Source organism: Lepidochelys olivacea (assembly GCF_965140295.1).
Source record: "Lepidochelys olivacea isolate rLepOli2 genome assembly, chromosome: 6".
Taxonomy (NCBI): domain Eukaryota; kingdom Metazoa; phylum Chordata; order Testudines; family Cheloniidae; genus Lepidochelys; species Lepidochelys olivacea.
This window is the reverse complement of record NC_140416.1, coordinates 113,802,714-113,826,730: the sequence shown is the minus strand read 5'-3', so window position 1 is coordinate 113,826,730 and position 24,017 is coordinate 113,802,714. Positions and strand designations below refer to the sequence as shown.

Genomic DNA, 24,017 nt, shown 5'->3' with positions numbered 1-24,017 from the left:
CGGATCGGGGAGAGGGATGGGGGTCCCCCCGTGCGGGCAGGGCAGGGCGGATCGGGGAGAGGGATGGGGGTCCCCCCGTGCGGGCAGGGCAGGGCGGATCGGGGAGAGGGATGGGGGTCCCCCCGTGCGGGCAGGGCAGGGCGGATCGGGGAGGAGGCGGCGGCAGCTGGGAAGCCGGGAGCCGCCCGCCATGCACTGGCGGCGGCGGCAGCAGCAGGGCCGGGACCGCTGGCCGCCGGGGGGAGGGGTCCGGCTCCGTGCGGTCGCGGAGGAGCCGAGCGGCGGCAGCAGCAGGCGCTGCGGGGCGGAAGTCCTTTGTTGCAGCAGCAGAGGCAGCAGCGCGGGCGGCTCCGACCTCCTCGGCCGCCGCTTCGGCCCCACGCGGAGCCCCCGGGCCCGGCTGGCCGCGCGGCCGGTAAGTGGGGCGCGGGCCCCGCCGGGCGTGGCGGGAAACCTGCCCTGCGCCGGGGCCGGGCCGCGGGGCGCGGCGGGAGCGGCCCCAGCCCGGGGCGCGGCGCGGCGCCCGCTGCAGGGCCGGGCCGGGGCGGGCCGGGGCGCGCGGCGGCGGCCGGCGGGAAGGGCCGCCGCGGCGGGGGCGGGGGGCAGCGGGCAGCGCCGGGCCCGGGCTCGGGGGAAGGGGCTCCGGCAGGCGGGCGGAGGATCCGGCGCGCACGCAGCGGCGGGCGCCCGCTGGCAGCCCCAGCAGCTCCTCCATCGGCGGGAGGTGGGAAGTGACGGGGGCGCGGGCTGCGGCCGCCCCGGCCCGGCTGCGCCGTGGCACACGAGTGTGTGAGGCCCCCCTCCCCCCCCCGCATAGGTATAGGGGACGCGGGACCGGCCCTGCCCGCGGCTTTCCAGCGGGCCCCACCTCTAGCCGCCGCGGGGACCTTCCTGCCCGTAGCCGGGAGCGACATGTGGCCTGGACCCTGCCCGACGCAGCGAGCGGACCCCGGCCACTCTTGGGGAGAAAATAAACTCACGGCAAGACGCCACCCGCAGCAAACCCGCCTCGGCCTAAAAGGCTTCGGCGAGGGCCGCCTGCGACGCGCGGGGGAACAATTTACCCGGGGCCACGGTCAGATCAGTGACAGGCGCTGATCGTCACTGTTTCCAGACCGTTGTGCCCGGCCTTGCTGTGCTCGGACCCGCTGGGGCGGCCTTTTGGACGCTGCCATGGCGGTCTAGGCGGACCTGCCCAGGCAGATTTTGAAGCCTGCCCTGCTAAGAGGTGCCTTGCTACCTTCCTCCCTCTGTGAAAGGATTGAATCGTAAGTGCCATCAGTCCCAGACTGATCTGGCCAGGTCCTCTGGGGTTTAATGATGCGCTTGAGCTATTTTCTTGGGTGAAGGTGGGAAAAAAAAAAAAAGTATTCTCTGGCAACTAGAAGTGACTTTTGAGACAGGGACAGGAAGTATTGGTTTACAGGCCCTTGCCTGCTACCTTTGCTGTTGGTGATGGAATCCCAACCTAGCCGCCGTTCCAGGGTCATGAAAGTTAATGCTGCACTTGCAGCATTATCCAGAGAAATGGACAAATGCTGGCTGTCATGAAAGGATACCTCCGGAGATGGACAAAGCACAAGATGCATCAACTGGATGTATTGTCCAGTTTTTCCCAATTAAGTAGTTGTAGGTTTCCTATAAGATAGAGCCAGCATTTTAAAAAGTGGAGGGTGGTTACAGTCTTTTCAAGCTAGTGGTCGATGTCCTCATTAAGAGAGTAATCAGATGCTGCCCCAGCCCAGGGACCCTCCCGCACCCAAACTCCCTCCCACAGCCTGCATGCACCCCTCTTGCATCCCAAACCCCCTTATCCCCAGCCCCATATCAGAGCCTGCACCCCTAGCGGGAGCTCTCACACTCTCCCACATCCCAAGCCCCTGCCCCAGCCCAGTGAAAATGAGTGAGTGAGCAAGGGTGGGGGAGAACGAGCGACAGAAGGAGTGGGGATGGAGTGAGCGGGGGCGAGGCAAGAGTGTTTGGTTTTCTGCAATCAGAAAGTTAGAAACCCTACCCAGAACAGGACCTGAACTGCACCCCAAGAAGAATCCCAGGGCTCTTTCTTTCTTAGCTGTTGAGGTTGGGCATCTCACCAGGGTTGCTGTAGACTTCACTTGTTTATATTGGGAGAAAACAAGGGCATGTTTTTTGTACTGGCCAGTAGATTTAGGGTGAAATCCTGGCCCCCTTGAAGTCAATGACAAAACTCCTATTCAGTAGTGTAAGGATTTCACTCTTCGTCTTCTGGCAGATGTTTCAAGTTCTGCTTTATCACAGTAGTTCACAAGGGAATTCTGCAAATCCATTTTTAAAATGGTGTCCGTGGCAGATACTTGAGGGGGTAGGCATGGCTGTGAGTGCAGATGCAGTATGTAGACACCACGGCTGATCAGTAACTGGCATGGAGATAATTTCTGTCCTTAGGATGAATGTTTCTCTGTGAATGTTCATGTCCTCTAATGTTTTTTCTTCACAGTTTTGTGTGAACATTTGTACACCCTGTAACACCACGTAGCATTACCTATACACTTCAGTATATCCCATAACACACTAATTTCACTTAATTCAGATTTTAGCAATTTTATTTACATCGGAAAACCCTGTGCTGCAAGTAGATTCATAACTCCATACAATTTAAGGCCAGAAGACATAATCTGATCATCTAGTCCAGCGGTTCTCAAACTGTGGGTCGTGACCCAATTTTAATGGCGCCGCTAGGGCTACTTAGACTTCTTAGGGTCCGGGGCCGAAGCCTGAGCCCTGCCACCTGGGGCCCGGGCCCAAGCCCGAGGGCTTCAGCCCTGGGCTGCAGGGCTCAGGTTACAGGCCCCCTGCCTGGGGCTGAAACCCTTGGGCTTTGGCTTTGGCCTCCTGACCCAGGACAGCGGGGCTCAGGTGGGCTCAGACTTCAGTCCTCCCTCTGGTCTTGTGTAGTAATTTTTGTTGTCAGAAGGGAATTGCGGTGCAATGAAGCTTGAGAACCTCTGATCTAGTCTGCCCTCCTGTATATCAGAGACCATTACATTTTACGCATCTACCCCTGTGTTAAGTCTAATAATTTGTGTTTGACTGAAGCATAACTTCCAGATTGGCAGCTAGGCTTGATTTGAAGACATTAGGAGATGGAGAATCCACTGCAGTAGCTTACTGTACATGCAGCTTGAGGTCATAAATCAAGATACTGGAATATAAAGGCTTATTTAAAAAAATATTTTGTGCTAAATTTGGTGTCAGGGTTTTTTCCTGCTGGTTTATTTTCCTTAATATAAAAAAATAAAAACTGCATGGTTGTTAATACATTGCCTAATACAGACCATATTTGTGCCAGGGTAGAGTAAATTATATCAGTTAAGTAATGGTAACTAGGAATTTCCACAAAAATCCATTGTGGCTGAGAAGTCAGTTTACCACTGTCAGCTCTCTGTCATGCTTTTACTCTCTATGGACCTGATCCAAAGCCTTTTGAAGTCAGTGGCAAGATTTCAGGGCTTTAGATCATACCTTATGTCCTTAACTCTTTAATGCACTGTGCTCATATTGGGAATGTATAACATACCTGTATCTTTGATGCTCTCAGCCATCAACTGAGAGTCAGATTTCAGCTATTGTCAGATTTCAGCTGCTATTTCCCTTATATGTGGAAAGGGATGCTGTATCATCAGAAAGAAAAGGAGTACTTGTGGCACCTTAGAGACTAACACATTTATTTGAGCGTGAGCTTTCGTGAGCTACAGCTCACTTCATCTTATGCTCAGATAAATGTGTTAGTCCCTAAGGTGCCACAAGTACTCCTTTTCTTTTTGCGAATACAGACCAACACGGCTGCTACTCTGAAATGTATCATCAGAAGAGATCTTAATACTGATATGGGATTGAAGGTTGAAATGATTGGCAGTCTGGTGATTTTTAGAATCTTTTATCTCTTTCACTGGTTCAGATCCAGTCTACGTAGCAGTTGAAATCTGTTGTGATCTAAAGGCTGTTCGTAGGCTATTCTCAATTAATTGATAGTCTTAGTACGACAGCTCGTAACGAACAGGTGTCCGCATCACAGAAAGCAACATCACAACTAGTACTCCTGATGGCAGGCCGTGGCTGAGGGTGACATTCACCATCCTCACAAATAGCCCAAGTAATTGAGCTTATCGTGTAGATCTCTAGAGGGTACTTCACATCCTCTATTTGTTTTTTCTACCATGTGGCCCCTCTACAGCATGCAAGGGGGTATGGTGACCACTTGCTCAGCTGTTGTGCCTGCTTACCCCCACATATGTAGATTTCCCATATGTCTCTAATGCACTGGCCTTTCACACCAAGGTTCATTTCACCCTCAAGGGGCATAGCGTCTAAAATATCTTCTCCTCTGTAGAAGTTATCCCTGAGGTCAAGGTTGAGATATGGTGGCGGAGTGGTATGGGGAAATTTGCATCGTCACGGTCCATGGTACATCTATCTGTTTTGTGGATACATAGGAGACTTGATTCTTCTGGGTTTTCAGTATATCACTTTCCGTTAGTACTAAATTCAGAGCTTTTATTTATTTCATTTTGTCTGATCTTGGTTTCCACAGAAAAGCAGCCAGCAGCTAAGTCTGTGAGATTTCCATTTTTGCCTGCTCAGCAGTGAAAATGCTGGGTTCTGAAAACCACCTACTAATTTTAGGGGCCCAAATGCTCCTAAAGCCTGTGGTACTTTTTTTTTTTTTAAGAAAACATACACATTTCAACAGGAACTTTGCCAAGGTCTCTACATTTTAAAATTAAAAATGTTTTAGGAACTTTTTATATCTTTAGTTTAAAAACTTTTTAAAATCCATGCCATAGCAAAGCATGCAGTTATACTGGATACTTGCTCTTTTCAGTTAGAAGGCTTTTGACCAAAGCATGCAGATATTTCATATAGCTGTATAGCTTGTTTTGTTTTTATATATGCCACATTAATAGTAGATACTGACTGTAATGATGTGGCCTCTGGCGGGACACTAGTGAGAGTATAAATGCAGGATAAATTGCTAAGAGCAGGGCAGTTACAGCCCAAGGCTGGGTGTCCTTTATTAAGGCATGCCAAACCAGCCAAACAGAGAGGACTTCGGTCTCACCCCACTGGCTAACCAGAAATTTCCCTGCTTCAGTCCCTTTCTCCCTGCCCAACTAGTCCCCCTTCCACCTCAACTACTTGTCCCCAGTCTCCTTGCCCAGCCAGTCCTCGTTCTCCCCTCCTGGCACCTTGTCTGAGCTATCTCTCCCTCCACCCCTGGGTCTCATCCTACTCCCAATTCTTGGGCTCCTCATCCAGTCTCAGTCTGCACCCACCCTGCCTGACAACTTGCCTCAGTCTCTTTGCCCAGCCAGTCCCAGTTCTCCCCCTGAACCACGACTCCTTGTCAAATCTGTCTCCCCGTCCTCCCAATGGTTTCTAGTCCCAGGCTCCCCCCACCTCACAGTTCCCTGTCTAATCGTGGTGCCCACCCCCCACTAACTGGTGTCCTGTTGTCTTTCCTTCTTCTCCATTTTCCTCATTGGCTCCCAGTCCCAGCCTCCTTGCTCAGCCAGTCCCAGTTTCTGCTCCCAGTCTCATCACCCTCCTTGTCCCAATCTCCTTTCCCTTCCCTGGTTCAGCTCTTGTCTCCTCTGGATTTGAATCAGACAGCTTCCTCCTCCAGGCTGCCTGGGAGCCAGCAGGGAGGTCTCAGAGAGCACTGGAGAGACAGGCTCCCTGAGCTTGGTTCTGTGCTCAGCCTCACCCTGGCCTGGTGTAGCCATTACAGGAAGAGTCTTAAGGTATGTCTACACCACAGTTTAAAAACCCATGGCTGGCCTGTGCCAGCTGACTCAGGCTTGTGGGACGTGGCTGCGGGGCTGCTTAACTGTGGTGTAGACATTTGAAGCCCAAGCTCTGGGACCCTCCCACTCCCTGGGTCCTAGAGCCCAGGCTCCAGCCTGAGCCCAAATGTCTACACTGCAATTAAACAGCCCCTTAGCCTGAGCCCTGCAAGCTCGAGACACATGGCACAGGCCAGTCATGGGTTTTTAATTGCAGTATAGACATACAGTTATTGAGCCCCTCGCAGGAGCCCTGAGCTAGAGCATGCTCATTTGCTCTGTGGGGATAGCACATGTGTGGTCTGGTCAGCACTAGAATCTGTGAGAGGCTCGAGCACGCTTGGTGAAGACAGAATCTGGAGATTTTAGCTGCTAAAATGAAAAAAGCCTCTATTGAGCTTGTGTGAAGTGTGATTTTTCCAAGGCTTATAGTTTGGCCAGATTTGTGTGGATTTTCATAAGATGTCAAAATGCACATCCCTGACACAAGGCTATCTCCCTGCCAGATTTAAAGTCTCAACTCCAGAGAAGGTAGCTGGAGCTTTTCAAAGAAAAGGTCAGCAGAATTTTTTAACATGGGCAAAGTGGTGTATTTTCCCTAGCCTCGTTGTCAGAAATGATGGAACCATTTTGGCTGATATTCCACTAACTCCCTTCCCCCCCCCCCAAAAAAAAAGAAAAAAAAAGAAAAAAGAAATCAGCTTGCGGCAGAGCCCCGGCATGGAAAATTTCAGCCCAAGTAGTTAGTTTGGCCAAATTATAAGCAACAGAAAACAGGGTCTTATAATGGAAATGTCAGACAACCTTAAAATAGGTGGTGCCACCAGTTCTGCCTATAATTATTTCTGCACTGAAGGTCCAATATTCAGGCACTGCTGTTTTTAAATACACCAACACATAAAATACATATGACAGGTTACTGTCGAGCTTGGAAGAAAAAGAGCACTTTAATAGCACCTTACTAATTTAAATCCATTCTTAGTCACACTAAAATGTTAATGTAAGAGTTCCCTAAGTACTTGTATGCCCCCTATCACTATAGTATCTGAGCATTTTACCTGTTATCAGCATCAGGCAGACCCACTGTCGGGCTAATTCTTATAGAGGCTTCAGGAGATATGCCTTACCAGTCTGTCCTCTTCTGCATATCCAAGATCAAGTGCTGAAGAATTCTACGTTTTATTGACCGTTATCTCCCAGAGTTCCCCTTTCAAAAGAGGCAATATCCTTTATTCCTACTTTTCCTAAGGAAAAGAGAAACCTAAACGAATACATCTTTTCTACCTCACTCCAATGCCTGTTGAAGTCAGTGGGAATATTTTCACTGATTTCAGTGGGCATGCATCAGGCCCCAGATACTGCATAATCTCTTTTTTTATTTGCCTTCGGGTTACCCTGCTAAAGAACTGTTTTCAACTAGCAAACTTTACAAAATGTCTTTTTAAATAGAAGAATAAGTGGGATTTTTTTTATTACTACATTTTATTTCAAATTTGAATTTGCCACTTTGCAAGTTGTAATAAGGGCAGCTGATAATGTGTATCTGTTCTGAACAGACTTCTCTGGTACAGATGGCAGTTCATAGCTGTCCTCATGCCTTATCACACCTGAAATGTCAGTATCCATTTTGTGACCATATCTTCCCAGAAGATATATTAAACACATACTATGTAGTTTGAACTGAAATTATTAGTAAATCTTCAGTTACTGTTCTTAGGATTTAAATGGTAATTCAACATATTATCATATGAGACTGAATGTACAAAGTAACCTCAGGTCAAATGCACCTCATTTGGAGTCCTATGCATAGGACCTGGAAGTAGGGGTGCTGCCGCATCGCCTGGCTTGAGGTAGCAACAACAACCCAAATCCATGCTTTCCGCGTTTAGCACCCTCACTATAATAATTGTTCCAGCACGACTGGGCATACAAGATGTTTTTTGTGAATACTTTTTAAAATTCAAGATCTGCAGGGGTTGTTGCTTTTTGCTTTGGTTTTGTTCACAAAAACATCCAAAGTTATCTAAATGCTTAGAAATGTTGTTGCTTAGAATGTACCTCTTCATTTCAGTGAAGTAAAAGATTCTGTTTGGGAAGTAAAATAACTGAATCTGTTGCCACCAAAGCGTCCTACTGTATTAACTAGTGCAGAACAACTTCTTTACTTTTCAGTGTAATGTAAAAACAAAAAAAAAGCTTCTACAATTGGTGTCACTTTGCTAATCAGATTGGAGTAGCATGTCAGGGTATTTCCTTCCTGCTCAGCTTTCAGTTTGGAGAGGGAAATCTTCCTTGTCCCTGACCCACTCATCAGGAGTCTCTCTCTGTTCCTACAGGGGCTTTTTTGTTCTGTATTTGTGCAGCACCTAGCACAATGGGGTTGTCATAAATATAAAGGGAAGGGTAATCACCTTTCTGTATACAGTGCTATAAAATCGCTCCTGGCCAGAGGCAAAATCCTTTCACCTGTAAAGGGTTAAGAAGCTAAGGTAACCTCGCTGGCACCTGACCCAAAATGACCAATGAGGGGACAAGATACTTTCAAATCTGGAGGTGGGGGGAAAGGCTTTTGTCTGTCTGTCCGTGTGATACCTTTACATCCTTGATCTGTTCCTGGCAAGTCTTCCAACTCCTGTAAAGTTAGTAAGTAATCTAGCTAGAAAATGTGTTAGATTTTCTTTTGTTTAATGGCTTGTAAAATTCACTGTGCTGGAGGGAATGTGTATTCCTGTTTTTGTGTCTTTTTGTAACTTAAGGTTTTGCCTAGAGGGATTCTCTATGTTTTGAATCTGATTGCCCTGTAAAGTATTTATCGTCCTGATTTTACAGAGGTGATTCTTTTACCTTTTCTTTAAATAAAATTCTTCTTTTAAGAACCTGATTGATTTTTCATTGTTCTTAAGATCTAAGGGGTTGGGTCTGTGTTCACCTGTACCAATTGGTGAGGATTCTTATCAAGCCTTCCCCAGGAAAGGGGGTGTAGGGCTTGGGGGGATATTTTGGGGGAAGACGTCTCCAAGTGGTCTCTTTCCCTCTTCTTTGTTTAAAATGCTTGGTGGTGGCAGCATACTGTTCAAGGACAAGGCAAAGTTTGTACCTTGGGGAAGTTTTTAATCTAAGCTGGTAAGAATAAGCTTAGGGGGTCTTTCATGCAGGTCCCCACATCTGTACCCTAGAGTTCAGAGTGGGGAAGGAACCTTGACAGGGGTCTTGGTCCATGACTGGAGCCCCTGGGTGCCATGATAATATATATACTCCTACTGCAGCCATCCAACTTCCAGCCAAGGCCTGGGTAACGTTAGTGATCCATAAATGCTGCTCTTTAAATGGCCATAGTGGATGTTTTGGGCAATGTGGAACATTTCTTCCTCTTTAAGGATTGCTCATATTGTTTCCATGGTTCTCCCAGCCTCCTGATAGCCAAGGCGGGAAAGAATAGTAATTAAACCTATGTTTCCTCCATGACAATGCAGCATCATTGCCAAACCATCCTATGTCACAGTTGTCCAACTTGAGACACATTAAAGGACCCTGATTTTCACTGGATGGATGCGCAGCACTTTCTGAAAACCAGGCCCCTTTAAAGTATCTCAAGTTGGGTACCTAAAATCAGTGTCACGTTTGAAAATCTTGGCCATATTTCTTTGTGGTTTACTTTCCGATTTTTGTACTAGCCGTAGTATTGTTGAGATCAGTACAGGTGTGGCAGTAAAGTTTATTAGTTAACTGGTACTGCAAATCCAGCAGAGGGAGAATGGAATAGTGGATATTTTTATTTTTCTTGGCACCAGTTTACTGGATTTTCTTTAGTAGGTATTTATCTCCAGGAAGACCTTTCCAAGCAGATTATAAAAATAGTAAGAATATAAAATTTTGGACCCAAATTGAAGTTCTTAACAATTGTCCTCTGTATTAAAATAAGCTCCCTCTTACTTTCTGTGCTTATAACTAAATATTTCTTTTCTTTTCTTTTTCTTTTTTTCCACAGGACTGTAATCGGAATACAAGATGGCAAGTACCAGCCACAGCACATATGTCCTTCAGCAGCTAAACAACCAAAGAGAGTGGGGTTTTCTCTGTGACTGCTGCATTGCTATTGATGATATTTATTTTCAAGCACACAAAGCGGTCCTAGCTGCCTGCAGCTCTTATTTTAGGATGTTTTTTATGAACCACCAACACACCACAGCCCAACTGAATCTCAGCAACATGAAGATCAGCGCTGAATGCTTTGATCTCATATTACAGTTTATGTATTTAGGAAAAATTATGACGGCCCCTACCAACTTTGAGCAATTTAAAGTGGCAATGAACTATCTACAGTTATATAACGTGCCTGAATGTTTAGAAGATATACAAGATACAGACTCCTCTAATTTAAAGTGTTCATCTTCTGCTTCTAGTACACAGAATAGTAAAATGATATTTGGTGTGAGAATGTATGAAGACACACTTACTAGAAATGGCAGTGAAGTAAACAGGTGGTGTATGGAGCCACCAAGTTCAACCGTAAACACCTCCCATAACAAAGAGCCGGATGAAGAAGCTTTGCAGCTGGGCAGTTTTCCTGAACAACTGTTTGATGTTTGCAAAAAAAGCACCGTGTCCAAATTCTCTAACACAAAAGATCGTGTGTCACATTCACGCCGCTTTGGAAGAAGCTTTACCTGTGACAGCTGTGGGTTTAGTTTTAGCTGTGAAAAGTTACTGGATGAGCATGTGTTAACATGCACAAATAGGCATTCATACCAAAATACCAGGTTTTATGGTATTGAAAAAATTGACTTTAGTGAAAAAGACGCTACTTCTAAAATACTGTCTGCACAATCAGAGAACTATAAAGGGGATGCCAGTCAAGCAGCCGATGACTCTTCATCTCCAGTGTCAAACATAACAAGCAGGAACAGTAGTATAGTTGCATCTGAGACGTCCGGTGAAGAAGGAAGTAGAGCCACTGAGAGGAAAAGAATTATCATCAAGATGGAACCAGAGGATAACCCAGAAGATGAACTGAAAGATTTTAACATTATTAAAGTGACAGATAAAGACTGTAACGAATCTACTGACAATGATGAATTAGATGATGAACAGGAAGAGCCACTTTACAGATATTATGTTGCAGAAGAGATCAATGAAAAGAGACATTCTCGAAAAACTCTAAAACCCCGGTTGTCTATAGATGAGAATGCAAGAAAGTGTTTAAAAAACGCAAGGCATCTTAACAGGAAAGCCCCCCCAGTGCAGGAAGATGCGGAGAATGCGCCCTGTGAACTGTGTGGGCTAACAATTACAGAAGAAGATTTATCTGCTCATTATTTATCTAAACACATAGAAAATATATGTGCTTGTGGCAAATGTGGCCAAATATTGGTCAAGGGTAGACAGTTACAGGATCATGCACAGACATGTGGAGAACCCCAGGATCTGACAATGAATGGTATAAGAAATGCTGAGGAAAAAATGGACTTAGAAGAGAATCCTGAGGAACAGTCTGAAATAAGGGATATGATGTTTGCAGAGATATTGGAGGACTTCAGGGACAGTCACTTCCAAATGAACAGTCTTCCAAACAAACAGTTATATAAGCATTCTGCCTGTCCTTTCCGATGTCCTAATTGTGGTCAGCGTTTTGAAACTGAAACTCTAGTTGTTGAACATATGTCAAACTGCCTAGAGCAAGATCTGTTTAAGAATGCTATTATGGAAGAGAATGAAAGAGATCACAGACGCAAGCATTTCTGCAATCTTTGTGGGAAAGGATTTTATCAGCGTTGTCACTTACGGGAACATTACACTGTTCATACCAAGGAAAAACAATTTGTTTGCCAGACATGTGGAAAGCAGTTTTTAAGAGAACGTCAGCTGCGGCTCCACAATGATATGCACAAAGGCATGGCCAGGTATGTCTGTTCCATTTGTGATCAAGGAAACTTCAGAAAACATGACCATGTACGGCATATGATATCTCATTTATCAGCTGGAGAGACTATATGCCAGGTCTGCTTTCAGATATTCCCAAATAACGAACAACTGGAGCAGCACATGGATGTTCATCTGTATACATGTGGAGTATGTGGAGCAAAATTTAATTTGAGAAAAGATATGAGATCTCACTATAATGCCAAGCATTTGAAAAGAACATAAGCACAAACATACTGTAAAACAAGCATTAAATAGACAGCAGTGGGAACACCAAAGCAAGGCATACAATATAGCAGACAAAAATTGAATGAATTGTTGAAAACAAGTCTTTTGTGTAAAGACCCTTTTAATCATAGGTGTCTTTGTTGTAGGGTCATTAAGTATATATCTTTTAAGTGTTTAATTATTACATTTTCACTGTTGCGTACTAGCAATTTCTGTTTTTAATTTTATCATTTTACTAAGTAGATACGATACAAATCATTATTTTTAAACTGTAGATTAAAAGCACAAATGTTACCCCTGAACTGACTTCTATTAAACAGTTCTTAGTTTCATGTCCATCCGATGAGTGCTTCAGTATTTACAAGTGTTGTTTCTTCATGTGAAATTTTACATCATGTAGCAATTAATATGCAGGAGCATAATCATTCCTACTATCAAAATCAATTTAAAAAATGAAAACTGATGCCAAGGAATAATTCTTTGCTTTGTGACTCTACAGTCAGCACAGTGCTAGCTGTCCTAGTATTCAGATTCTTAGCATCTTTATTGAGATTCACGTCCCCAGGAATGCTGGTCGGGTTAGGTAGGCGAAGTAAAACCAAGCAAGGCTGCAATGATATGGACAAAGGAAGAAAGAGAGAATTAAGACTACAGTATATAAAATCAAAGAATTCCCATCTGAACAGCCATTTTCCATGCTCGATATTCTAGCTCCGATGCAGTAATGCTTGCCTTCAGTTGCCTATCTGTATCTGCCTGAGTATTTATAACCTACTCATCACAACGGTATCTGACTGTTGAGTGTGAAGAGACTGCTGAGCTTTCTTAATAAGTGCAGCAAAGATGTTTTATGCCCTTTCAGAATCTTCTCACATACAGACCTCTTTGAATCTAGTGAAACCCTAACAGAGAGAGCTTATCTGTTTTATTTTAATGCAGTAAAAAACCACTGTGTGTCAGCTGAGGCAACTTAGTCTTTGAAAGTACAACTGTGGGTCTGAGGGTGGAATCTTAGACACCAGCTGTATAAACAAATACTAACTGCATGGTTGTTAATGATAAGCAGTGGTGAACAAAGAGCATTTGAAGAAACAATAACACCTACTTACATAGTGCTTTTCATCAGCAGATTTCAAAGTGCTTCACAAAAAAAGTCAATACCATTTCACTATTTTACAGATGCAGAAACTGAGGCACAGAGTGGGGAAATGACTTGCCAAAGATCGCCTCGTAGGCCAGTGGCAGAGCTGGGAATAGAATCTAGGTCTCCTGAGTCTCAGTCCAGTGCTCTAACTAGAGTATAATTGCCAGGGATAAGTTTTGAAACCTTGCCATTTTTCAGACTGATTAATTTATAGCTCATAAAACAGAATGTCAGAATATATAAATAAATGGATAAAGTTCACCTAAAAATTGCATATAGCTACTTAATCAAATAAGTATTTTCAGATACTGTATCAAATTTCTGGTTTTATATTCAATTAGAACCGAGTTTTAGATTTGTAAACAAACAATGTGAATGTCTTTCAAGTTGGAGCCTAGTACACTGAAGGAAAAGGAAAACTTGGGTCCTGGACCTGCTATCAGACCTGAGCACATGGATCCAATTATAGCATTGGGGCTTCAGCATTTCACATACAAAAAGTACTGTAAAAACTGCATTTCTTTTATACTCCAAAATCCCACAGAAGTCAATGACAGTGGCACTGAACAGCACCCCTAATGTTAATGCATGCTAGTGTTTCCATTATTCCAAAGATTTGTTTTTTTTTCCAGAGATTTGTAATACTTCCATCCCAAGCCACATTGAGCTGAAACTTAACATGTCAGTCCAGAGAACAACCACGCTGGCCGGTGAAAATGCTGTTTTTGTGTCGGTGATTGGTTGTAAAGGGGTGGCTGAGAGAACCAGCCATCTTGTACACTGGAAAACGAAATTTCAAAGTAACGAGTAGAATGGTGTTTGAAAAATAGTTACTTATTAATGAGACATTGTAATGGCAATATTTTATAAAGTGTTTAGGTCACATACAGATTCTCAGACATTTGAGTTACCTCTTGATATACAAATTCCAACTGAGCTGAGAGAGCAGCCAAGGGAACTAAGAGAGAACTTGTGTGTGCAGCAGAGTTGAAAGAAGAGTATTGTGGCCTGGGGTGTGCTGAGAGATTTGGAATGCTGTGGGGGATGCCAGGCAAAGATTGGAACAGCACAGGAGCAGAGACCAAATTAGAATAGTGTAGTGGGAAGTGGAGGGAAAAAAATCCCAAAGGAGGGGGAGTGGATAAAATGTCCCACAGATGCCTGAAGGAACAGAGAGTGAGTATGACTCAACTTGGCTGGGAGAGCTTTCAGCCTGGATTACTAACTCACTGTGGCACCAAACTCTTATTGCAGTTTGTGTACTAAGTATAAAACAGACTTTTGTGCTGGGTGGGCTGTTGTGACACAGCAAAGCTTAGATAAAAGATTGCACTGGGCCAGAGGACTGAAAATGGACCGGAAAATTTAGAGGATGAAACACAGTAGCCAACAGATTATCCCAGAATAAACCGAAGAGCTAAAAGAGTGATTCATAGACCCCTCTGTATTGGGATAGGAGCCATGTTTGATGCATGTTTGCCTGAACCTGTTAAAACCATGTTTTACACAGTTTGATACCTACTGTGGATGAGCCACAATGGCAGAGGAGGTTTTAATTTGTGAATTGAGTTGTCCCATTGTACATACTGTGTTTTTTCAGTGATTCCCCAGAATACCACCGTTTTCCCATTGCAAGCTGTGTTGTAGTGGCCTTTCCTTTCTCAGTGAGGCGTTCTTCAGTTCTCTCTAAAGCCCTCTAACACCTCTCTTTCAATCAGAGGAATTTGCTGGAGGACGATTTGATGCACTCCCAGCTTTTACCAGCTTGGGCAGTGGAAGAACCAGAACTTCTCTGAGTTTACACATATGTGCCCTGGAAATAATGCTCACTTGGTGATCCAGGAGAGTGAATTGAAGCATCATGGAGAAGTTCAGAGAAGACCAGGCAAGGAGGCACAGAATGGTTGGGAAGGTCCAAGAGGGAATGAAAAGAATCAAGAGTTCCTGTGAACAAATCAAAGGGAGTAAGGACAAATCAGGGAGTACTGCAACTGGGCTATGGGAGAGATGGGAAGAAACACTGTTGTTATGATAGACTTATAAAATTTGTGGACGATACCAAGCTGGGAGGGGTTGCAAGTGCTTTGGAGGATAGGATTAAAACTCAGAATGATCTGGAAAAAATGGAGAAAGTCTTAAGTAAATAGGATGAAATTCATAAGGACAAATGCAAAGTACTCCAAGTAGGAAGGAACAATTAGTTGCTCACATATAAAATGGGAAATGACTGCCTAGGAAGGAGTACTGCAGAAAGAGATCTGGGGGTCATATTGGATCACAAGCTAAATATGAGTCAACAGTGTAACGCTCTTGTAAAAAAAGCAAACATCATTCTGGGATGTATTAGCAGGAGTGTTGTAAACAAGACACGAGAAGTAATCTGCTCTACTCCATGCTGATTAGGCCCCAACTGAAGTATTGTGTCCAGTTGTGGGTGCCACATTTCAGGAAAGATGTGGACAAATTGGAGAAAGTCCAGAGAAGAGCAACAAAAATGATTAAAGGTCTAGAAAACATGACCTATGAGGGAAGATTGAAAAAATTGTGTTTGTTTAGTCTGGAGAAGGGGGCATGATAACAGTTTTAAAGTACATAAAAGATTGTTACAAGGAGCAGGGAGAAAAATTGTTCTTAACCTCTGAGGATAGGACAAGAAGCAGTGGGCTTAAATTGCGGTTTAAGTTGGACATTAGGAAAAACTTCCTAACTGTCAGAGTGCTTAAGCACTGGAATACATTGCCTAGGGAGGTTGTGGAATCTCCATCATTAGGGATTTTTAAAAGCAGATTGGACAAACACCTATCAGGGATGGTCTCTAGATCATACTTACTACTGCCTTGAGTGCAAGGGACTGGGCTAGATGACGTCTTGAGGTCCCTTCTAGTTCTATGATTCTATGAAAGCAGGTATAAGAACAGCATGAGAAAGCTGAAAGAAAGGCCTGGAGTGGCTGAGAATGGCAAGAGAAGAGAAAAAAATTGAAATCGTGCCAATGAGACAAGAGAGTGGGTGAAAGGGAGCTAAACAAGAGTATGCAGACCATTTAATAATGCTGACTAAGGGCAGTGGAATGTTCTTCAGAGAACATAATGATATGGATGCAATAAATACAAAATTACCATGTTCCTGCTCCCCCACAGTGGTAGTGTAGTGTTTTAAAAAAACACCCCATTGACGAGACAGATGCTCAAAAAGCAAATACAGTACTAAATAGTGTTGAAACATTTTCAGTAAAACAAAAACAAATCCCTGGAAATCTCATTGTTACTTGAAAGACTGAAGGAGGAACAGAAATTCTTGATGTAGAGTTCTGTTTATCACACTTGTAGTTTTATTCTTCTTGCCATAGTTTCTCTGTATCCACTTCCTATACTAACTGGAATCCTATGCATGTTTAGACTGTATATATGTAATACTGTAAATTGCTTGGGATCTTTGCAGATAAAAGGCACTATATACATGTAGGACCATGTTTTAAAAAAGACTAATAGTTACTTATTTTTCCAAAGGAAAATGAGCACTCTCTTGATTCTCTGCTTCTCCCACCCCTGTATCTTCGGGTGCTTTGTTATTTCTATGTCCAGTGATTTCTCACTGTTCTCCTGCTGCTGCTTTCCACATCCTGGCAGTGGTGTGGGTTGCAACTTTGAAAAAAATTTTACTGGCAACCACATCTCTGCTTTCAGGACTTACTGAGAGCTAAACAGGGAGTTTGTAATGATCTGGAATGAGCTGTTAAATATAACAAATGCTGTTAAGCCAGCTGTAGGTTTGGTACTGCACAGGCAGTTTCACATTTTTAAGAACTTGTTTGTAAAGGTTTCCTTGCAGCTAAGCTATTAATTTAAACACCTGACAGGAATGGTTCTTACACATGGATCTGCCTCACATACATGATTAACAAGTCTCTGTCTCTGTCCACATACCCACTCTCTTGACATGGGGAAAAGCCACCAAATCTACATAAAGGGCAGAGAGACCTGTACATAATCCCTTTCTCTATTCAACTTACCCTTCAGATATGGTCTGGGGAGCCTTTTTTGTTCTCTTGCTATATGCTGGATAACATCCCCCCCCACCAACACACACATTCACTCAGTGGGAAGGGGAGGTTTTCATCCCCTACAACTCTGATGGCATAACTGTTGAGGCTCAGAGGGGATAAGTACCTTATGGAAGTTAAGAAGATACATGTAATAGCAGCTTCATATCTGTTATTTGCAAGATAGGGGCTCTTAGGGGCTCACCTATCTAATAGGGGTTAAGAATCAAAACTTTTCTAACTTTCTTAATTCTAACCCAGTTGTTTTCAAGACGTGCCCCCACAGGACGAAGCGAATGGCTATTTTGAACTTTTAAAATAAGCTGGCTTTAAGCTAAAAGCTAATTTTAAAAAAATTAGGAACACATTTTTAAAAGCTCTTGCTGTTCTTAGTGACTGTAAATTACTTTCCTGATTTTCTTCCAACTTCAAAAAAAATCATCTTTCTGCTAACTATTCTTGAGACATTTCAGTGCAAAAGGATTTTGAGGAGGAAGAGGTTAAAAAAGGGTGAAAATAGAAGTTATAAATTAAATATCTTCTCCAGTCTTATCTACAGAGTCACTGCCATGACGCTGAAATGAATTGTGAACCTTTTTTTCCTAAAAGAAAAAATCTTAATTTGTAACAGAGAAAGAGACAGCATGGTTCAGGAATGGATTCATCTTGACAAAAATATTCAGCACTGAAATGAACAGCCTTTGCTGCTTTTCATAGGCTTGCGTGAACTGGTGCCAGCATTGAGTGGAAATGTTGCTGGAATCTGTCTTGTCTTCATGCCATTTTTGTCTACAAATAACTCATAATATTTTCTCAAGAACTAGTAGGGAAACAATATTGTGCATTATACTTCCAGTGAGACTGCGTCCAGCGGTGATACTTTTCTGTGTGCATTCTTTATGAATGTTGAGAACTGTAACTATATTAGGGAGTTTTACATGAGCATATTTAAGAACAATGTCATACATTCATGGGACGAGAAATCACTAGCTGATCACCTAAGGTGCAGGTTTTCACCTGGCCATTTATCTGGAGTGCCCAACTTGACCCCAAATGAGTCACAAAGGCCTGAATTTCAAAAGTGTTGAGCACCCTCAACTCTATCTGAAGTCAATGGAGGCACTTCTGACAATCAGCACCGAAGGGCATCAAATGAAATACACACAGTTAGTGGTCACTTTAAAAATATGGGCCTGTCTCATAGTAGGATTGATTTCTTTACACCTTATTTTAATTCTTCTTCATTCATATCTTTAATGGGGAAACAAGAAGCCTTCATCCTTTGCTAATTTCTTTGAAAATACTGCACCAGAAGTCTTCATGCAGATACAACCACAAAAACAATGCTGCTTTTAGCACTTCCTGTGGGAGAAAAAAGCTAATTCTTGCAGTTCATGAAAGAACTTTGATCTCTATGTCCAGTCCCGGTGCCTTCGCTCAGCTTTTACGCAAGCTAATTAGCCATTCACATCAGTGAGAGTTTTGCCTAAGTGCTGAATAAGAATTTAGTCCTAGATATTATGCAGCAGGAGGTGAGTAAAAAAAATTAATGAGATTCTGTAATTGGCATTAGGCCCCTCGGATGAAATGAGAAGGTTCTGTCCCCAAATTCCCAAACCCCTAGAGATCTGTTTGGATCATAGGAATTCACTGGAAGCAAAGCGTGTCTGCACTACTTTTGAGCTCCCTTACGTGTCTCCTCAGCTTCAGGGCAGAGTGTTTTCAGTGGAGCCACATTGCTATAGTTGTTGCGACATCAGTATTGCCAACCCCAAGCATTCAAAAATTGGCTTAAAACTCATGAGGTTTTTTTTTTATTTAGATATGTATGAGATTTTTACTTTCACATGAATCTGGGAGCTAGTAGTTTAAGAAACAAATGATAAAATGACAAGAGTTAGTTGGCAACACTACAACAGGTACCTTCCATTTCCTCCTTTCTTTCCTCCTTCTTGCTACCACAAGTAGAAGTGGTTATCAGAGTTAACTCTACTTCAAAACTGACGGGCAGAAAAAAGTGATCTCCTCCCTCTCTCCACAGATAGAGCCCCCAAATCCCTGGAAGGGCCTGGAGCTGAATAATTCCAGAGAGATTACACTCCCTCCTGTTTCCCTCAGACAAGGATTTGTACAGCTTTATTTTCCTACTATGTATGTGCTTCTAAAATTGTAGAAAACTTTGTATGAGACATTATGGGCTGGTCTACACTGAAAACTTACATTAGCATAGCTAATCTCAGGGGTATAAAAAATCCATCCCTCCAATTCTTCCATCGACCTAACTACTGCCTCTCGGGGAGGTGGATTAACTAGAACAATGGAAAAACCTCTCGTGTCGCTGTAGCGAGTGTCTACACTGTAGCGTTTCAAGTGTAGACATACTTAAAATAGCATGAATCAACCCAGGCCTGAATTGGAATGCATTTACACAAATAGCCAGTTAAGGTTATGCTGGCAGCCTTAATTCTGACATACCCCGACAGTTGAGTGCACCTGTAAGGTTCTGTTAACAAAACAAATTCGCTTTGTAGTGTAGCTCTGGCATTGTCTGCCGCACAACCAGGGCCACGTTTCAAAGTTTTGTCAGAATGCCTAGGTGAAAAAACCCGCACCCCTCACTGACATAGCTATGCTGGCAAAAAAAACCTAGGTAGGTGCAGCTATAGCAGCCAACGAGTCCTTTTGCCAATATAGCTTATGACATTTGGAGAGGAGATTTATGTATCCAGCCAAAAGATCTCCATTTCTCGGAATAAGTTGGAACTCCACCAGGATACTCTGCCAGTATAGCTATACAGCTATAGCTGCATCAGCAAAGCCTTGTAGACTAGCCCTAAGTAACAGCATTGGGTCTGATCTATAACGGTTTGGGAAATGATAGTAGCACCTTTCGAACAAGGATGGTGTTTAATTGCAGTTTATCATGTGTCAATGTGGGTCCTGCTGCCAGGACAGACAGGCCTATATGTTTGGTATTAAAGCTCCTGAGTAACCAAAAATTAGCACAAACAGAAAAATCAGTCAATTGAAATATCTGAAAATTCACTGATATAATGTGTCAATTCCCCTTGCTTTGTTTTGTTTGTGAGAATAATTAAATGACCAGTGCAAGGAAGTTTCCTTTTGGGAATGTCAAATATCTGGTCAAATACAGTGTAGTCAGGACCCCAAATACAAACAGACTACTAAAAATTAGCTTGAAGCAGAGCAACTTAGAGCGAATAACAGCAGAAATTGTCTGTGGCCTTCTATGCCCCAGAACTAACTATCTTGGTCTGCGATCTTGGTCTGCTAATCAAAACAAACCAGTCCCACGTGTGTTTAAATTAGCTGTGCACCTTCCATGCACCACAACTCCATACCTATGCCTGCTTTTCTCCCTCACCAGGGGACAGCAGCCTATGCATAAACCCGAGAGGGTGCAGGATAGCGTATGGGCTATTTATTTAAAACATACAAGCTAGGTGTATGAATTGGAGCCCCACCTTTCAAGAATCATTAAAGAATGGGCATGGGAAGCTGCTGCCACTATCAGTTACCGTAGTGGGTGCACCATCTCCCTTACATGTTTTAATAGGACTTTTCCTCAATCTCTGATTTCCATTTGGCCTGTAGAAAGTGGTGTGGGGAAGGAAATTTTTGACCCATTGTGTCCCTCTATTCTCCCTGGCTGAGTTCTGGAAGATGGCCCTTTAGAATTTTTCTTTGGCTGGCTAAATCACCAGACTTGAGAAAATCTCTAAGTAATATCTTTTATTATTTGTACATGTATGTATAGGCCAAGTTTGTCCCCTCGACCTGACATAATTGCAGCGTATGCAAAAAGAGTAAGTAGCTATACAGATATATAATACAGAGCCAACTTGTTGTCCGTCCAACCCCTCATTTTGTTTACAAACAGCAAAACAGATCACAAATTTGCTCTGATTTTTAAGAAGCTACAGAAGGCTACACTGTTTATCAAAAGAACAGGAGAACTTGTGGCACCTTAGAGACTAACAAATTTATTCTCTCTGCCAATGTCAATATATTTCTGTTCCTTAGGGTTGTGTGGGCTCCATCTGGTGGTTAATTTAAAACATGTCTGCTTTTATTTAAACAGAGATTGACTGTAGTTTAGTTGAGACTTGAATATTTGAAGATTGCAGAATCAGATTCTGCTGAGGCTCTGATTTCATTTAAAACATCTGCTCTTAGGGTAACTGGGATGACTTTACAGATTGGTAGTAGGATACAGAGCTTTCTACTGTGGCTGGCAAGTTCAAATCTCATTTAGCTCACTAGGGGGCTTAAAATCATCAGCAATGGCAACTGTTCACTGGTTTGCAAAGTGAGCTGGTGGGGACAGCCCAGTACATAAACTACCACTACAGTTGGCACTAATCAACAATCTTTTTGCAATCTCGTCAGAAAGATCAAGCATTAATGTGCATGATGACTAACGCTACCTTCCCACTCCGAAAGGTGGTCCCTGCAAAATCACTTTGTGTACTTTAGAGGGGTGGCGTAAAGAAGTTTACGAGTGCTTCTGCCTGAGCTGTATATGATCTGTGGATACATAGAGATCTTTGATTTTACAAGGTTATCAGTCCAGCTCCTTGTATAAACATTAATATTCATAGAGAAAATTAATAATTTGGTATGATTTTACTCAGTTTGAATGCAATAAATCCTTTTTTCTGAACAAAACAAGGGCATTTCTCTAACTGTAAACTGGTCAAATCAAAGTCATGAGGCATCCATCAGTTCAATGAGACCTACTGGAAAGCATCACCTATCATCCAATACAGAAAGTTATGTAGACATATTGGGTCCAATACAGCTGTGATTTAAACAGAGATGAAACGTACACATCAGGTGTAAGTTGATCAGAAAATGTATGTAAGTAATGGATGTAAGGAGTGTTCCTTATACCATTTGACAGTCAAGAAGGTGCAATTTATACACCAACAGGGCAAAAGGCAAATAACAGGAAATGCAACAAATAGGATTATCTTTACAGTTTAAATTCACGTCTGTTTTCTGGACAGTTTACGCCTGACGTTTAACTTATGCTGACATTTGTCACAAATGCATTTGGCCCAGCGACTTTAAGGAGAGTTGTAAGTGCTTGCACCAGGATTGAATTTGGCCGAGTAGCGCGCTACCTGTTTGGGTTCAATAGCATTGTTACAACATAGCTCAACAACAAACTGAAGAGACTAAGACAAATATGGAGCATTCTTTCAGAAGGGCGACTGCCCCAACCTACGAGACCAGTTGAAGGGAGGCAGCTCTCTCTTAACCACTAAGTCAAGCCATAAACCACAAGTCCTTACTAAAGTGTTGAGAACTGGATCAAAAAGAAGGAAGGGCAACATATTTAATCAAAATGAAAAGTTCACTTTTGGGACAAACTTGGGACAATGTTTAAGATTAATTGGGAGTGAGGGGAGAGAAAAATCTTTTTAAGTGACATGGTTCCCTAACTTGATGTCCATTGTGAGTACAACTGAAAAAGTAACATCTAAAGCAAAAACAAAGCATAGAGGTGGGAAGGATAATGGGACGGCACCTGAGTGTGGGCTTCTGCCTCTTGATATTTTTCTTGCATTTCTTTTGTGTGGCAGTAGTGAAATAGGGACATCTAAGCTTCTGAGGAATTGAAAGATCCAAGTTTGAAGAGGACATGGGGGAGAAGCAGTGTGCAAAAGACTTCTTTAAACTCAGAACCACATATGCCAGACCTGAACTAGCACCATCTTTGCCTTGCTGACAGACTACACCAGCTGGTAATGGCACCAACAGCAGAGTCGAATTAGAGTGCTCAGTAAAAGCCCTTTGGGACTTGTCTCCATATTGTATTATAAAACTGACTTACATGTGACTCTACTTACATCTCTGGAAAACAAACTGAAATTTCATCTCTCAGGGCAGATAACCATAGGAGCCATATGCTAGGTGTTGAAGACTACACTGAAATGGGCTGCCAAACCCTGCTAATCACTTGCTGCAGTCCTTTTCTAAAATGAAAATGGCGAAGGTTGCTATCAAAACCTTTAGACTTTTAAAAAAATTTAGAATTTCATCAATACAAATTAACAAGATCTAATTTTAATGTATTCAGGGCAACTACAATAATAAAGAGTTAAAACAACATCCACGTTTGTTCTAGTCTGGAGAATAAGGTAAAAAACCCCAAAACTATGTGGGGTCATGTGGAAGGATACAACCGGCACTGAGGCTCCCGGTCCAGAGATGACAGGTTTCAGAGTAGCAGCTGTGTTAGTCTGTATTTGCAAAAAGAAAAGGAGGACTTGTGGCACCTTAGAGATTAATAAATTTATTTGAGCATAAGCTTTCGTGAGCTACAGCTCACTTCATCGGATGCATTTAGTGGAAAATACAGTGGGGAGATTTATATACACAGAGAACATGAAACAATGGGTGTTACCATACACACTGTAACAAGAGTGATCAGGTATGGTGAGCTATTACCAGAAGGAGAGTGGGGGAAAAAAACCTTCTGTAGGATAATCAAGGTGGGCCATTTCCAGCAGTTGACAAGAACATCTGAGGAACGTGGGGGGAGGAGGAGGGAATAAACATGGGGAAATAGTTTTACTTTGTGTAATGACCCATCCACTCCCAGCCTTTATTCAAGCCTAAGTTAATTGTATCCAGTTTGCAAATTAATTCCAATTCAGCAGTCTCTCGTTGGAGTCTGTTTTTGAAGTTTTTTTGTTGAAGAATTGCTACTTTTAGGTCTGTAATCGAGTGACCAAAGAGATTGAAATGTTCTCCGACTGGTTTTTGAATGTTCTAATTCTTGATATCTGATTTGTGTCCATTTATTCTTTTATGTAGAGACTGTCCAGTTTGA

The 24,017-nt window shown here is 43.0% G+C and overlaps 1 protein-coding gene across 2 annotated transcripts; it reads left to right on the top strand.

Moving 5' to 3' along the window:
* Positions 1–155: 155 nt before the first annotated feature.
* ZBTB1 (zinc finger and BTB domain containing 1) lies at positions 156–13,235 on the top strand. 2 transcript variants are annotated; one of them, XM_084631501.1, is made up of 2 exons: positions 156–415; positions 9,811–13,234. In XM_084631501.1, exon 2 carries the CDS (start codon positions 9,831–9,833, stop codon positions 11,964–11,966), a length of 2,136 nt encoding a protein of 711 aa, XP_084487627.1. In that variant the 5' UTR covers positions 156–415; positions 9,811–9,830; the 3' UTR covers positions 11,967–13,234. The 2 variants fall into 2 exon arrangements, with proteins under 2 accessions (XP_084487627.1, XP_084487628.1); XM_084631502.1 differs by lacking the exon at positions 156–415 and adding an exon at positions 771–1,268 and having other exon boundaries at positions 9,811–13,235.
* The last annotated feature ends 10,782 nt before the right edge of the window (positions 13,236–24,017 follow it).

Excerpts from the sequence above, each read along its gene's own strand:
- ZBTB1 (XM_084631502.1), top strand. The coding sequence starts at position 9,831 with ATGGCAAGTACCAGCCACAGCACATATGTCCTTCAGCAGCTAAACAAC.